This window comes from Myotis daubentonii, chromosome 6, assembly GCF_963259705.1.
Source record: "Myotis daubentonii chromosome 6, mMyoDau2.1, whole genome shotgun sequence".
Taxonomy (NCBI): domain Eukaryota; kingdom Metazoa; phylum Chordata; class Mammalia; order Chiroptera; family Vespertilionidae; genus Myotis; species Myotis daubentonii.
This window is the reverse complement of record NC_081845.1, coordinates 71,250,199-71,263,935: the sequence shown is the minus strand read 5'-3', so window position 1 is coordinate 71,263,935 and position 13,737 is coordinate 71,250,199. Positions and strand designations below refer to the sequence as shown.

The 13,737-nt window shown below is 38.1% G+C and overlaps 1 protein-coding gene across 1 annotated transcript in view; it reads right to left on the bottom strand.

Moving 5' to 3' along the window:
• EYS (eyes shut homolog) overlaps positions 1-13,737 on the bottom strand; it is a 1,266,634-nt gene that overhangs the window by 268,411 nt on the left and 984,486 nt on the right. Inside the window, 1 exon segment of the mRNA XM_059702239.1 lies at positions 3,240-3,404. Coding sequence (XP_059558222.1) covers positions 3,240-3,404 — 165 coding nt within the window.

The window sequence follows — 13,737 nt, the reverse complement described above, 5'->3', positions numbered from 1 at the left end:
ATTGGTTCAGTGGCAGATTCAGAAAACGTGCTTTTCATCCTGACTGCTGTTCTCAGAGCCGTCTCCCTCCCACAGAGCATTCTTTTTTAAGCAGTCTTTTCTAAGGTTTTTACTATAACTGCACAAGGATTCAAGTTTTATCTTCCTTTTCTTTTTCCCTTTTCAACATCAATTAGTTGGAGAGGCAAACTGAGAAAAGGTAAATCTACGGTTTTGAACTAGGAATATAATTCAAAGATGACAGGGCTTACAACCTGCTATCCTTTTCCCTTTAATATTTGATGATAACAAAATAGAAATGTTCAATAAATGTTTGCAGAATGGGATTGAATTTTTACTGAAATGTTCAGAAATGGAAAAAAACCAGCAAAACTAAAAAAAAAGCCAAAAAACAAAAATCCAGATAAAAATTATCTAGACTCTAACGTGAAACATTTGATTTAACTTCCTTACTGTTTTTAAATTGCTCCTACATAGAATATACTGATTTCAAAGGAAAGAAAACTAGCCCTAAGTCAAGTTAAGCAACACGTTTCAAAACTATGCAGGTTTAACTGATTCACTAAAGTCTTTGTGTTCATCTGTTGTGAGGCTTCTGAGTTTGACAAATTATAAGAGGAGTAAAAGCAACAATCTCATGAAACAGTCTACTGAGGTATTCCCAACAGTGTAGGATTGAATGGCCACTTTACAAATGAACGAAAGAAATGCTTTACAAACAAAATTATTATCTCCATTCATAGGCTATGGAACTTCCATGAGTAAACAGCCTTGATGTATTTAGTGCAGTGACAACAAGAATTATAGAAGACAAGGACAGAGTTAGGTAATCATTGCAATGGCATTTTTTTTTTCTTACTAATAATTTCTAGTTTAAGTTTTTTGGTCGGTCAATGGATAATGAAAGGCAAAAATAATCCTATGGCACTAGTATTGCCTTGGGTTTTTTATTGGTTTAAATTAAAGAGCTGAATTGAGCAGGGGATATACATGCTTGGCATGCATTTCTATGGCTTTCAAAAGGAGCACATTGAGTGGTGATACAGACATGAGCCAGGAGCAAGGGCCCAGAGGAGAATCCCCAGAGGTTGGCTGCTTCTTTGGCTAAGAGCTGTTTTTAGTTGGTAAAATCACACTTTCCCAAAGGAAACACCTTCCAATTCGATATGACTAAAAACTGCAGAGCCAGAAAATCACTTTGCTTTGTGGCTTTAAATGATTATGTTTGTGTTTTTGTTCTGTTCAGTTTTGTTTCGTTTCCCCTGAAATGCACCATTACCTCCAAATTTCATGGTCGCCTACCATCATTTAAGTTTTGAATATAAAAGCAAATTTTCCTTTCCTAAATCTTCTCTCTCTCTCTCTCTCTTAACATAAATAAATCAGACATCCTAAAGCCATCATTTAAGCAGGGTTCTTATATTCCTGGGAAATAAATAATGCTGGCCTCGTTCTGACAGGTTAGTTTCTTTCTAAAATATAACATGTATTCTTAGTTTTAATGTTCAAAACTTCTGATGTATCCAGTTTTTCAAAATTGCTTCTTTTAGGCATTTTACTCAAACAATAAAAAGGTTTTAATTTTGTTTAGAAAGTATAGAATGATTAATTGATTTTGCAAAATAGTTTAAAATAGAGGAGAAAAATGATCTGGGAAATAATGAGTTGCCCTGCAGTAGACAATCAATTCAAGAAGACATTACACCTCCAATATAGGGAATTGTTAAAATTATTGTGCATTCATTTCAAAAGAGAAAAAACAATTGTCACATTTGGAATACTGCAAGTAATTTACTTAGTGATGTCTGGCCATAGAAGAAAGAGGGCCATCAATTCTGGTTACAGAGATCCTTGTGGGCATATTGCATAATGTAGAAAACCCTAGAGATAGAGAGGCATTTCCTTAAACAAATACTGTTAATACTACTTTTGTTACACCAACTAATCTCTATATATAAAAGCCTAAGATACCGAACGACTGAATGACTGAACAACCGAACAACCGGTCAACTGGTCACTATGATGCACACTGACCACCAGGGGGCAGATGTTCAATGCAGGAGCTGCCCCCTGGTGGTCAGTGCGCTCCCACAGAAGGAGTGCCACTCAGCTGACCAACGGGCACCAGAAACAAGGCTCACAGCTGGCGACTGACTGGGTGCGATCCTTTGTTTAGAAAGTATAGAATGATTAATTGATTTTGCAAAATACTTTAATACGACCATTTCATGGTATGCCATGATCCTGTGGCAGGTGCAGCAGGGCCAGGATGAGCAGGAGCGGCAGGCAGGAGTGGCAGGCAGTCCAACATCCCCTGAGGGGTCCCGGATTGCGCGAGGATACAGGACAGAGGGACCCCATCGGTGCACGAATCCATGCACCAGGCCTCTAGTTTTAAGATAATGCTAAAAGAGTGATAGGAATTTCCCTAATTGTCAAGTGAATCTCAGGTTTGGAATGGCTTTTTCCAAGTTACCAAGTACTAAATGCAATTTATATTTAGTGGTTTATATTATAAAAATATGCTCTGGCCCTGGGCAGTGCGGTTGGGCATCATCCTAAGCACTGAAGGATTGTGGGTTTGATTTCTGGTCAGGACACATGCCCAGGTTGCAGGATCGATCCCCAGTAGGGGGGTGTACAGGAGGCAGCTAGTTGATGTTTCACTTTCACATAGATGTCTCTCTCTCTCTCTCTCTTTTCCTTCTTCTCATAAAAATCTTTAAAATTGCTCTGAAACATTTGTAGCATTTATGTTTTACTGCAATAGCTATGACATATATATGCTTGCTGTATCCTTCCTTCTGGTTCAGAGCCTGTTGGTAAGTCATAAATTAAAGAAATGTCCAAAGAAAACTAGAAAGCACAAAGATTTTTTTTTGGGGGGGGGGTGGTAATGCTTTATGCACTAGGCCCGTGGTCGGCAAACTGCGGCTCGCGAGCCACATGTGGCTCTTTGGCCCCTTGAGTGTGGCTCTTCCTAAGCCTTAGGAGTACCCTAACTAAGTTAATAACAATGTACCTACCTATATAGTTTAAATTTAAAAAATTTGGCTCCCAAAAGAAATTTCAATCGTTGTACTGTTGATATTTGGCTCTGTTGACTAATGAGTTTGCCGACCACTACACTAGGCTAGAAAAGTTTTCCCATAATATTTAAATGAATAGTTCATTGATTCAATAGGTTAATATTTGAGAAAGAAACTGAACACATAGGAGGTCAAACATTTCATACTCACTGTAGAGAATGGTCCCATTCAGTGTGTTTGTTTTTATAGTCAAGTAGATGGTAACAATTCTGTTATGTTCTTTTTCCAGGACAGACTTCAACTCACTTAGGGTTGCAAAGAAAGGCAGTTCTAAATAGGAATTCCCATTGAAAGATGGGAAAAATAAACCTGTATCTAAAAAAACATACACAGTCATGTTAATGTGTTCTGATATACAGGGTTTCTCCCTCTCCCCCCAAATGTATATATACTTTAACAGCTGACAGCTCAATTTTGAAAATAAAATGTATTTTAATAAACACTGGCTTTATAATTATTCAAAGTGTGTATATATTTTTTGGAACACTCTGCATTATTATATTGCTAATCAAGCAGATGAGAACATAATATTAATAGCATTCATTTAAAAAGATAAAACTGATATTTACAAATATTATTTAGTTCCAACATTAAGCAATTTAGATATATAAGTACAATACATTTGTAAAGTCATTTCTCATATAATCAATTACCAGTTTAGAGGAAAAGACTCAAAACAAGAATATAATTTTTTTTTTGTTTAAGGGAGAATAAACACCCTGAAATTGTATGAAAAACATCTGTGTTCCTGCATATGTGAAATAATAGTTTTCATTAGATTCTTAAAATATTCTGTGATATAAATGACTAGACATCAAATTAATACACTTAAAATCAATAGAGTTTATTTGATGTAATTACACTTCAATAAAAACAAACACCTGTGACACAAAAATATTAGAAAACTGTTACATTCTTTTTATTAATAGTCATTAATATTTAGTGCTTTTCACTCATACATAAGATATTTTTTTTCTTTTATTTTATTGCTTACAGTCTTACAAAGGGTATTACATATGTGTCCCTTTTTTCCCCCCGCCCTTGACAATCCCCTGGCCTCCCCTACCCCCCAGTGTCTTATGTCCATTGGTTATGCTTATATGCATGCATACAAGTCCTTTGGTTGATCTCTTACCCACCTCCCTCCTGCCCCCCACCCCTCCCTGGCCTTCCTGCTACAGTTTGACAATCTGTTTGAGGCTGCTCTGCCTCTGTATCTATTATTGTTCAAAAGTTTATAATGGTCTCTATTATCCATGAATGAGTGAGATCATGTGGTATTTTTCCTTCATTGACTGGCTTATTTCACTTAGCATAATGCTCTCCAGTTCCATCCATGCCATTGCAAATGGTAAGAGTTCCTTCTTTTTTACAGCAGCATAGTATTCCATCGTGTAGATGTACCACAGTTTTCTAATCCATTCATCTACTGATGGGCACTTAGGCTGTTTCCAGATTCTAGCTATGGTGAATTGTGCTGCTATGAACATAGGGGTGCATATATCCTTTCTGATTGTTGTTTCTGGTTTCTTGGGATATATTCCTAGAAGTGGGATCACAGGGTCAAATGGGAGTTCCATTTGTAGTTTTTTGAGGAAACTCCATACTGTCTTCCATAGTGGCTGCACCAGTCTGCATTCCCACCAGCAGTGCACGAGTGTTCCTTCTTCTCCACATCCTCTCCAGCACTTGTTGTTTGTTGATTTGTTGATGACAGCCAGTCTGACAGGTGTGAGATGGTACCTCATTGTTGTTTTGGCATAAGATATTTTTAAGTATTAGTATACTATGCAAGGTTATTAGTAATTAGAATTCTTAATCTTTTAAATGCTTAATCTCATAAAATCCTGAGACATAAGTTTTAAAAAGTATTTATCTTATTGTCATATATATATTTAGATCTATGGACTTGGTACACTGAGCAAGTATATTACATAAGATTCGGAAATGCAACTTTATTTTTTGTTTCTCTCACAATGGGGAAGTTTTCTTTGCCTCTGGGTGAAAACTTGGCAATCCCTATGTGTCATACCTTCTTTCTAAATTATACAATAATTTAAAAAACTAATATCCAGTCTAAGAAATGTATCAGCACTTTACATTTTCCTTCATAGATATGACTTCCCTTAGCCCTGTTCGCTTGTCAAAGCTGTGGGGTGCCTGACACTTGCTGTCTGTCTGTCTTGAGGGCTAGGGAGAAGCTGGTTTCTGTTCGTATTTCCTTCTCCTCCCTGTCCCCCCACACCCCTTCAGGCTAGCTGCTGCTTTGGACCTTTATAGCTTTAGATGGGAGAAGAGAAGGTGAGGTGGAAAGAAGCCACAATAAGGAGAGCTATTAGAGCTGGTGACTAATGTTGCAAGCAGGCCTCTTGCTCTCTAGGAATAGTGGATGTTTAAAATGTATTTCTCCTGGTTGGAATGCCAGATAAAATATAGGATGCTCAGTTATTCTTCAATTTCAAATAAACAACAAACCATTGTTTTAGTAGATCTCATGCAATGTTTGAAACATAATTATACTAAAACAGTGATTTGTTGTTTATTTGAAATTCAAATTGAACTGAGGGCCCTCTATATTTAGCAGTTAAATTGCCAACCCTGTGACTCATGAGGATTAGTGCAAGCTTTAGACACCCTTTGTCAACAGCCATTTCTAGGGCTTGTGCAATAGCCTGCCTTTGGCTTGTCACTCTTAACTTGGTCCCACGCTGATTTTCCACATTATATGCCAACTCTTGCTGTTGGACAACCACTTTCCTGTGTCAAAGAAAAAGCTGCACTGGACAAAGTTCAATAGGCAAGAAAGACTTTATTCAAGCCTAATGTAATAGTGGAGAGAGGCTAGAATTCAGTCTTTGCTCTGAATGTGAGAGATTTTAAGAGCTGAGGTGAAGGGATTATAAGCTACCTGTTTTGCTAGTAGGTCTTACCCCCTCAAAAATAAGCTTTCTCACATTGTCATTACTGGAGGCAATTTACAACTTGGAGCGAGGCACCCATTGGAGGTAGGCTCCCACTCTCCCGGAGACTGGCTGATAGGACCACTATTTTCTTGATTATTTTAGAAAGCGATGGCTCCAGGTCCTGCAGAAAGACACTCCTGGGTTGTGAAACGGGCAAAAAGCTTTCAAAGAAGATTTACAACCCAAAGGAGCCAACGAAGGAATTTATAATTGAAAGTTTTCTAAAGTAAATTCTCTAAGACAAATGAGGTCAGAGGCCTAGGGCCAGGATGAAGCCTGCCTGTCTGAAATTCAGTCCAGTGGAGGGGAACGTTAACGTGGTCCTGTTCACCTGACTAGAAACACCACTTGGACAGAACGCAAGAGGCTCTGGGCCACATCTCTTCTCTAAGGGGTCCATACCTAGTTCATGGCAAACACTCCTCCATACCCTGTCTTATTGTCTGTGGGGGTATAAGTTAATTTTCAAACAGTCTTCTCTTTTGGTTTCTGTTCCTTTATCTCCACAACACACACACACACACACACACACACACACACACACACACACACACACGCTGCGTTGGCTTTCTCAGGTTTGAATGTATGACTGTTGGTCCATAGTCCATAGTGTTCCTCACCAAGTGACCTAGTTTTAGCTTCTTTCTAACTGGGCTCCCTTCCTACAGTGTCTGCTGGCTGTCATTGCTATCATGTCAACTTTACTTATTTGTAATCATCTAAGGTCTTCAGTACTCCAGAATAATTAAGCCGCTTTTAGAATAAAACTAGATCCTCCATGGACATATTTTTCATGTTTACACACACACACACACACACGCGTAAGGCAGAACGACATTTTCTTCTGTGGTTCTAGTTGTGTTTATGCTCTTCAATTTGTCTGTAATGCCCTGCCCCATATCCTAGGTATAAGGCTTCGTTTAATTCAATGCTCACCTTGACTATTCCTCCAAATTTGAACTCCCTATCATATTGAGCTACAACTCTTTTAGCGCATGCATGTTTTCTTCCTTACGTTGCAATTGTTAAGCAATTTGGGGGCAGAATTGATAAAATAGTAAATCTGAACCTGTTACATTAGATAAGGGAGCTAAATTCACTTCAATTAGTAAAAATAGAATATTCTAAATAAATGAATTCTGAGAAAACTTGGAAAAATATGCATTAAAGAAATGAATTTTCTCTCTTGTGACCAGAAAAGCCCATAACATTGTTAGAGTTGTACCAAATGGAGCAGAATGTTTAGTAGATACAGAACTGTACATGCACCATTTATGCTATATAATAAAAGGGTAATATGCAAATTGACCTTAAAGGCGGAACAACCAGAACGACCACTCGACCAGTCACTATGAGGCGCACTGACCACCTCTTAGTCCCTTTCCCTGGCCGGCAGACTCCCATTGCCTGGGGGCAAACGGGGAACCCAGGGTGGGTGGCGGGGGATGTGGGCAGTGCCAGGCCAAGGCCCCCACCCCACGGTCATTCCACACACAGAGGGTGAACCACAGCAGGGGCGGGGCGGCGAGCAGGCGGGAATGTCCGACCTCTTGGTCCCTCCCCTGAGCTGGCAGGCTCCGATCGCCTAATGGTGAACAGGGAACCAGGGGTGGGTGGTGGCGGGGGCGTGGCTGGCAGCCGGCAGCCAGGGAAGATGGCTCTGATTGCAGGCCAAGTCTGGGAACTGTACCGTGCATGAATTTCATACGCTGGTCCTCTAGTTAATATAAGAAGAAAAAACACGCAAATCAAGTTAAAATGCAATGTAGCTCTATACTGGAGGATGTTTAGATGACAAATTTGGATATGGCTGTGACAGAGAAAAATGGTTAATATTATAAAGAGACTGGATTTGGGTTTTAAATTAATATAATATCATATAACTTTAAAAGTTGCATATCTGTTGATTCTACCATAATATGGTTTTAGACACTGTTTCTTTCTATTGCTTTTACCTGTATTATTTGAGGTTACTGATGTTTTCATTCACTGAACCAATATATATATATTAAATTAATTAATTAATTAATTTTTATTTCAGAGAGAGAGAAAGAAACATCAGTGATGAGAGAGAACCATTGATTGGCTGCCTCCTGAATGCCCCTCACTGGGGATTGAGCCAGCAACCCAGGAATATGCCCTTGACTGGAATCGAACCCGGGACCTTTCAGTCCACAGGCTAATGCTCTATCCACTGAGCAACCAGCTAGGGCCACTGAACCGATATTTATTGAGTGGCTACTATATGCTAGAACTGATCAAGGAATACAGTGGTGAGTAAAATAGATAAAGACCTCACCCTCATGAAGCTTAAATTTTAGCTTCATGGAAGAAAACCCCAAGTTAGAAGTGGGTAGAATTTATTCTACTAACATGGTTGAATTTTCCTTGGACCCTGGGAAGATATACTATCCTATTTGCTTAACTATTTTTCTGACATTTGCTCTCATCCAGGAGCATTAAGCCTAATGTGAGCTGTAAGATTAGATAAGAAGGAGAGTCTAACAAAACCTATTTCATAGACCTTTTCATACTATTCATTCTCTGGTGGCAAGATCTGAGCCTGATTTAGCTTTGCATTCTCCCATGGCATGAGCAGTTTTGTACATTGTAGGAAGATATATTCTTGGATAAATATAATGATAGAAAAACGATCATTTTGGGTAGTTTTTTTTAAAGGATAGAAAAACTATTCTTATAATTAAAATGAGATGAATCAAGACTATAGGGATTGGGTTCTTGCATTTTTCTCATGGCTAAGCTTTTCAAATTATTGATAACTCCACAGGAAAATTTCTATAAGAAGACACTCTTTACATAAGGGTTCATATATGAATCAAATTTGAATCCATAATCAGGCTTTACTTATTCTGAGACGTAGTGAACTCACCAAGAGCAGTAAAAATTCAATTTGCTTAAAAAAATGACTTCCACGTTACTTTGCAGGAGCATACCTATTGTATAATTCAGGCACACCTGCCTACTTCTTAGCTCGCACACTCCTTAAACCTTTTTTTCAGAGCTGACAGGTTTTATGAAAATTATGACGGGGAACAACAATTATGAACAATAAACATTTGCTATTGAATTGCTTTCCTAACCATATTAATTTTCATTATCATCATGTTTAGTGAAATATGTTGAAAAACAGAACTGCCCTGAATGTGGAAAACAAGACTAATTGGGGTTATGCGGAGTGTTCCCCCGCTGCTTCCAGAAGCCTCTCCAGGCATGCTTTTGAACACACTCCAAATTTATTTCCCTTCCAATTATAAATGGGAAGAAAACCAGGGTTTATATATAAAAAAACATGTACTAAACATCTTACAAAATATGTCGTATAGTAGTTCATTAGTGGCTTCTAATTACATCTTAGAAATATGCAATGTTTAAATGTCTTAAAGGGTTATATAGGTTGACCTAACTAATTATATTAACTTTTATATGGTTAAAGTCAGTCCTAAATTATGTTATGTTAAAAAGCCTCCAAACTCTTAAATTGTCAAAGGAAGGTGTGAAAGAAACAACAGTACTGAGTTTGAAGCACCTTATATTAAAAACATGGGTGAATTTAATGTTTTTCACTCAATATACTTCTATAGTATGAATCAGGACCTCAGTCAGTTAATAACAACAACTCATTGAAATTTAATCCAGGAGGGCACCATGAAATAACAAAAAACAAACACAAAGAAACAAAAAAGAGATGAGATTAGTATCTTTATCCTGAACACAATACAACTGAGCAGGATAAAGTTTATTCACTCTGAATAGAAATGGGCTCCTCTGTCTGCAGTATCTATCTCTATAAAACCCTAATATGCAAATCAACTGAACAGTGGACCGACCAGTCGCTATGACGCGCACTGACCACCAGGGGGCAGATGCTTAATGCAGGAGCTGCCCCCAGCCTGCAGGCCCCAGGCCAGCCAAGGTGGGTGTGATCAGGGACCCTGATCACCCTGCTGGTTGCCCCACAGATTGGCCCTCATAGCCGGCCAGGCCTAGGGACCATACCCATGCACAAATTTCATGCACTGGGCCTCTAGTTTATACATATAATATAAAGTATAGTACTATAGATTGGTATTTATAAATTACACTGAACATTCTTACCACATCATATATTTTTTTTCTTATTTAGAATTAAAAAATAGGTTAGATTTGGATAGCCCAAGTATCATGAACTAAATTATTATCTTTACTGGGATAATTTCTCCATATTAGATATTCACATTTATATCAATCTATGAGTTGTGATAAATTTGTTAGGTGTCTGATAAAAAAGATCAACAAGTCTGATGTTGCTGCCAGCACTGCTGCTGTTTTTGCAGCATGGCTTTTCTCCCCCATAGAAAGCATTCAAAAATGAAGGCAGAACTAACATTTCTCCTTTTGCTCATAGCTGCTTCATTCCTCCATTTAAAGCATGAATAGAGTTTCTCTGCATCCGACCAAGGCCATGCACAAGGAAACAATGCATGTTAAACAAAACAAGACAAAACAAAATCCTTTCTCATTCTTCATTGTCACAGACACTCTAGCTATACTGTTTTTCATCCCTTGGTTTCTCTGTTAAAGAATGGATGACCCTCTAAAAAAATCTGATGCTTTAGAGCTATACTCTACCTCCTTCCTTTTACAAAATAAAACCAAGTAGAACATTGTTTAGCCCACCAAAAATATTTTACATTCAGTATAAACAAAACTAGGACAAGAAAGAGAAAGAACCATCAATATCTCACACTGTACTTGACATGTTATCATAATAGCTACCAATCTCTTTCTAGTCTATTTCTATACCTTCTTCTCATAGTTCAAACAATTTCCCTGAGTGATCTCATTTGTTCCCATAACTTTAGCTACTTCCTAGCTTCTGAAAACTCTCAATTTTCTATCTTTAGCACAGATAGCTTCTGACCTTTTATGTCTGGCTGTCTACTAGAGAGATACATTTGGAAGGAATATCGGTAACCTAAACTCAGCATATCCAAGCGAGGTTGTTGTTGGTTTTCTTTTAAAATTTGATCCTCCTATTTTTTTAATTTAAATTTTATTTTTCAATTACAGTTTATATTCCCTGTTATTTTGTATTTCAGATGTACAGCAAGATGGCTAGACAATCGTCTACTTTATAGTGTATACTCCAATATTTCCAATATCCAGCTGGCACCATACATAGTTATTACAATATTATTGACTATATTCCCTATGCTCTACTTTACATCCTGTGACTATTTTGCAGCTACCAATTTATATTTATTAATCCCTTCACTTTAAAAAATGTTTTTATTGATTTCAGAGAGGAAGGGAGGGAGGGAAGGAGGGAGGGAGGGAGGGAGAGGGAGAGGGAGAGGGGGAGAGAGAGAGAGAGAGAGAGAGAGAGAGAGAGAGAGAAAGAGAGAGAGAGAGAAAGAAACATCAATGATGAGAGAGAATCATTGATTATCTCATTGATCGGCTGCCTTCTGCACAGCCCATCAGTCCATACTGGGGATTGAGCCCACAACCCGGGCATGTGCCCTGACGGGGAATCAAGTCTCGACCCTCTGGTTCATAGTTAATGCTCAACTACTGAGCCACTCCAGCCAGACATTCACCTTTTTTATAAATCAACAAACAACAAGTGTTGGTGAGGATGTGAAAAAAGGGGACCCTCATGCACTATTGGTGGGAATGCAAATTGGTGCAGCCATTGTGGAAAACAGGGGAGCTTCCTCAAAAAATTAAAATGGAACTGCCCTCTGGGTATATATCCAAAGAAACTCCAAACACTAATTTGAAAGAATAGATGTACCCCTATGTTCATTGTTTACAATAGTCAGGCTGCGAAAGCAGCCCAAGTGCCTATCATTAGATAAGTGGATAAAAATGTGGTGGTACATATGTATAATGGAATATTAGCCAACCATAAAAAGAATGATTTTCCTTCTCAATATCAAGCTGATAATATCTTCCTTGTTATTAACACAAATATACACTTCTATTTACAACTCTTATTCAATTGTACAGTAATATTTTCCTGTACAACTCACTATGTGACAATTATGAGTTCCTTAAAAGCAGGCATCATATATGTACCCAGCATTCCTGCTTCAGTAATTAACTGAAGCCTTTCCTCAGGTTTTAGCTGCATTGTATCCGGGTGGGGATGTGTGATGAATTCAATTTAGTGACGACCAGTTGACTTTGTTGGACCTTTTTGGGATCTCTTACTACAGTAGGCAATTCAAAGCCTCTGACTTTTACAACAACTTAATAGCCAGCCACCAATTTCCTCTCTTTAAAAAAATGGTGATATGTCTCCAGTAAATCTCTTATCTCTCTTCCATCGACTTTATTTATTTTTAAATACAGTAGTTTTCAAACTCTTGCTGGTCCACACATTTCCACGAGTCCCATTCAGTCTTAACGTTGTCACAGCAGTTACCACCTACAGTTTAATTTTAAGTCAGTTCTATGCATGAGCTGGGTACATTGTCTATTATTTGTGTGTTCCAGGCTTAGAAAGAAACATATTATAAACATCTCTATTCAGCCCACCAATACAGATCATTTGATGTATCAGATCTGAGACAGATAGTGAGTGGAGGGGGGAGGAAAGAGCTAGACCTAGAGCTAGAGCTGGAGAAGAGGAAAGGATGGGAGAGAAGAGGAGGGGAGTGGAGGGGAGAGGGAGAGGTGGAATAGAGAGGAGGGAAGAGGAGAGGGAGAATATGAAGAATCAGAATCAACAATTTAATAGTGGCTGGTTTTTATTGAGCACTGCTATGTGACAGGCAGTGCTCTCAAAAGTACTGTTGTTCCTTTTTTGTTAAGAGATGACAGCTGAGACCTTTAAGCCTCTTTAAAAGGAAGGCAATTTTCTGAATGTTGCACAGTTAGAAATATCTGCCTTTGAGGAGTGACTCTCTGCTTATTAATTCTAAAACTGAGGCTCTTACACATACGACCTGATTCTCAAAAGGTTACAGAAGACTGATTACCTCACAGAGATCTACCCCTGGCTGCCATGTTCCCCGTTTTCCACCTGATTTCTCCTCCTCACTAACTCTCTAGCCTTGAGGACCCTGCTCCTTGAACCCCATCAGCCCTGTGACATCCTTTTCATACTACTCTAACAATGCATAACTAATATATAACTAATGTATAACATGTTTTGAGCTCGCATTTGGTGTGAGAACTGCGCTAGGAACTGCTTTTACATGGGTAATGTGTTTTAATCTTCAATACAACCCTATAATTATCCACTTTTACAAATGAGGAATCGGCAGTTTAAAAAGGCTAAGTAACTTGTGCAAAGTCACACAGCTAAGAAGTGTCAACTTAGAACCCTTAACTTCAGAGGCCCTTTTCTTAATTTCTATATTTCTAAGCCATATATATATATATATATATATATATATATATATATATATATATATATATATATATATATACTGCCATTGCATCTAGCAAAGCCTTTACTTGGTTCTTTTATGTACAAGGGTAATAAACTGTTCTGTACTTGCCAATTTTGGATATGAAGTAGCTACCAATGTAAACATTGCCCATTACCCTAGCATCATTGCATCTTTCCTCCTCAACGTGAAACACATGATACGTTAGAAAAAAATGTATCATGGGCATAAATAATTATTTTCTCCTGATCTGAATACTACTGGGAAGTAAGTACTACTCTAAGT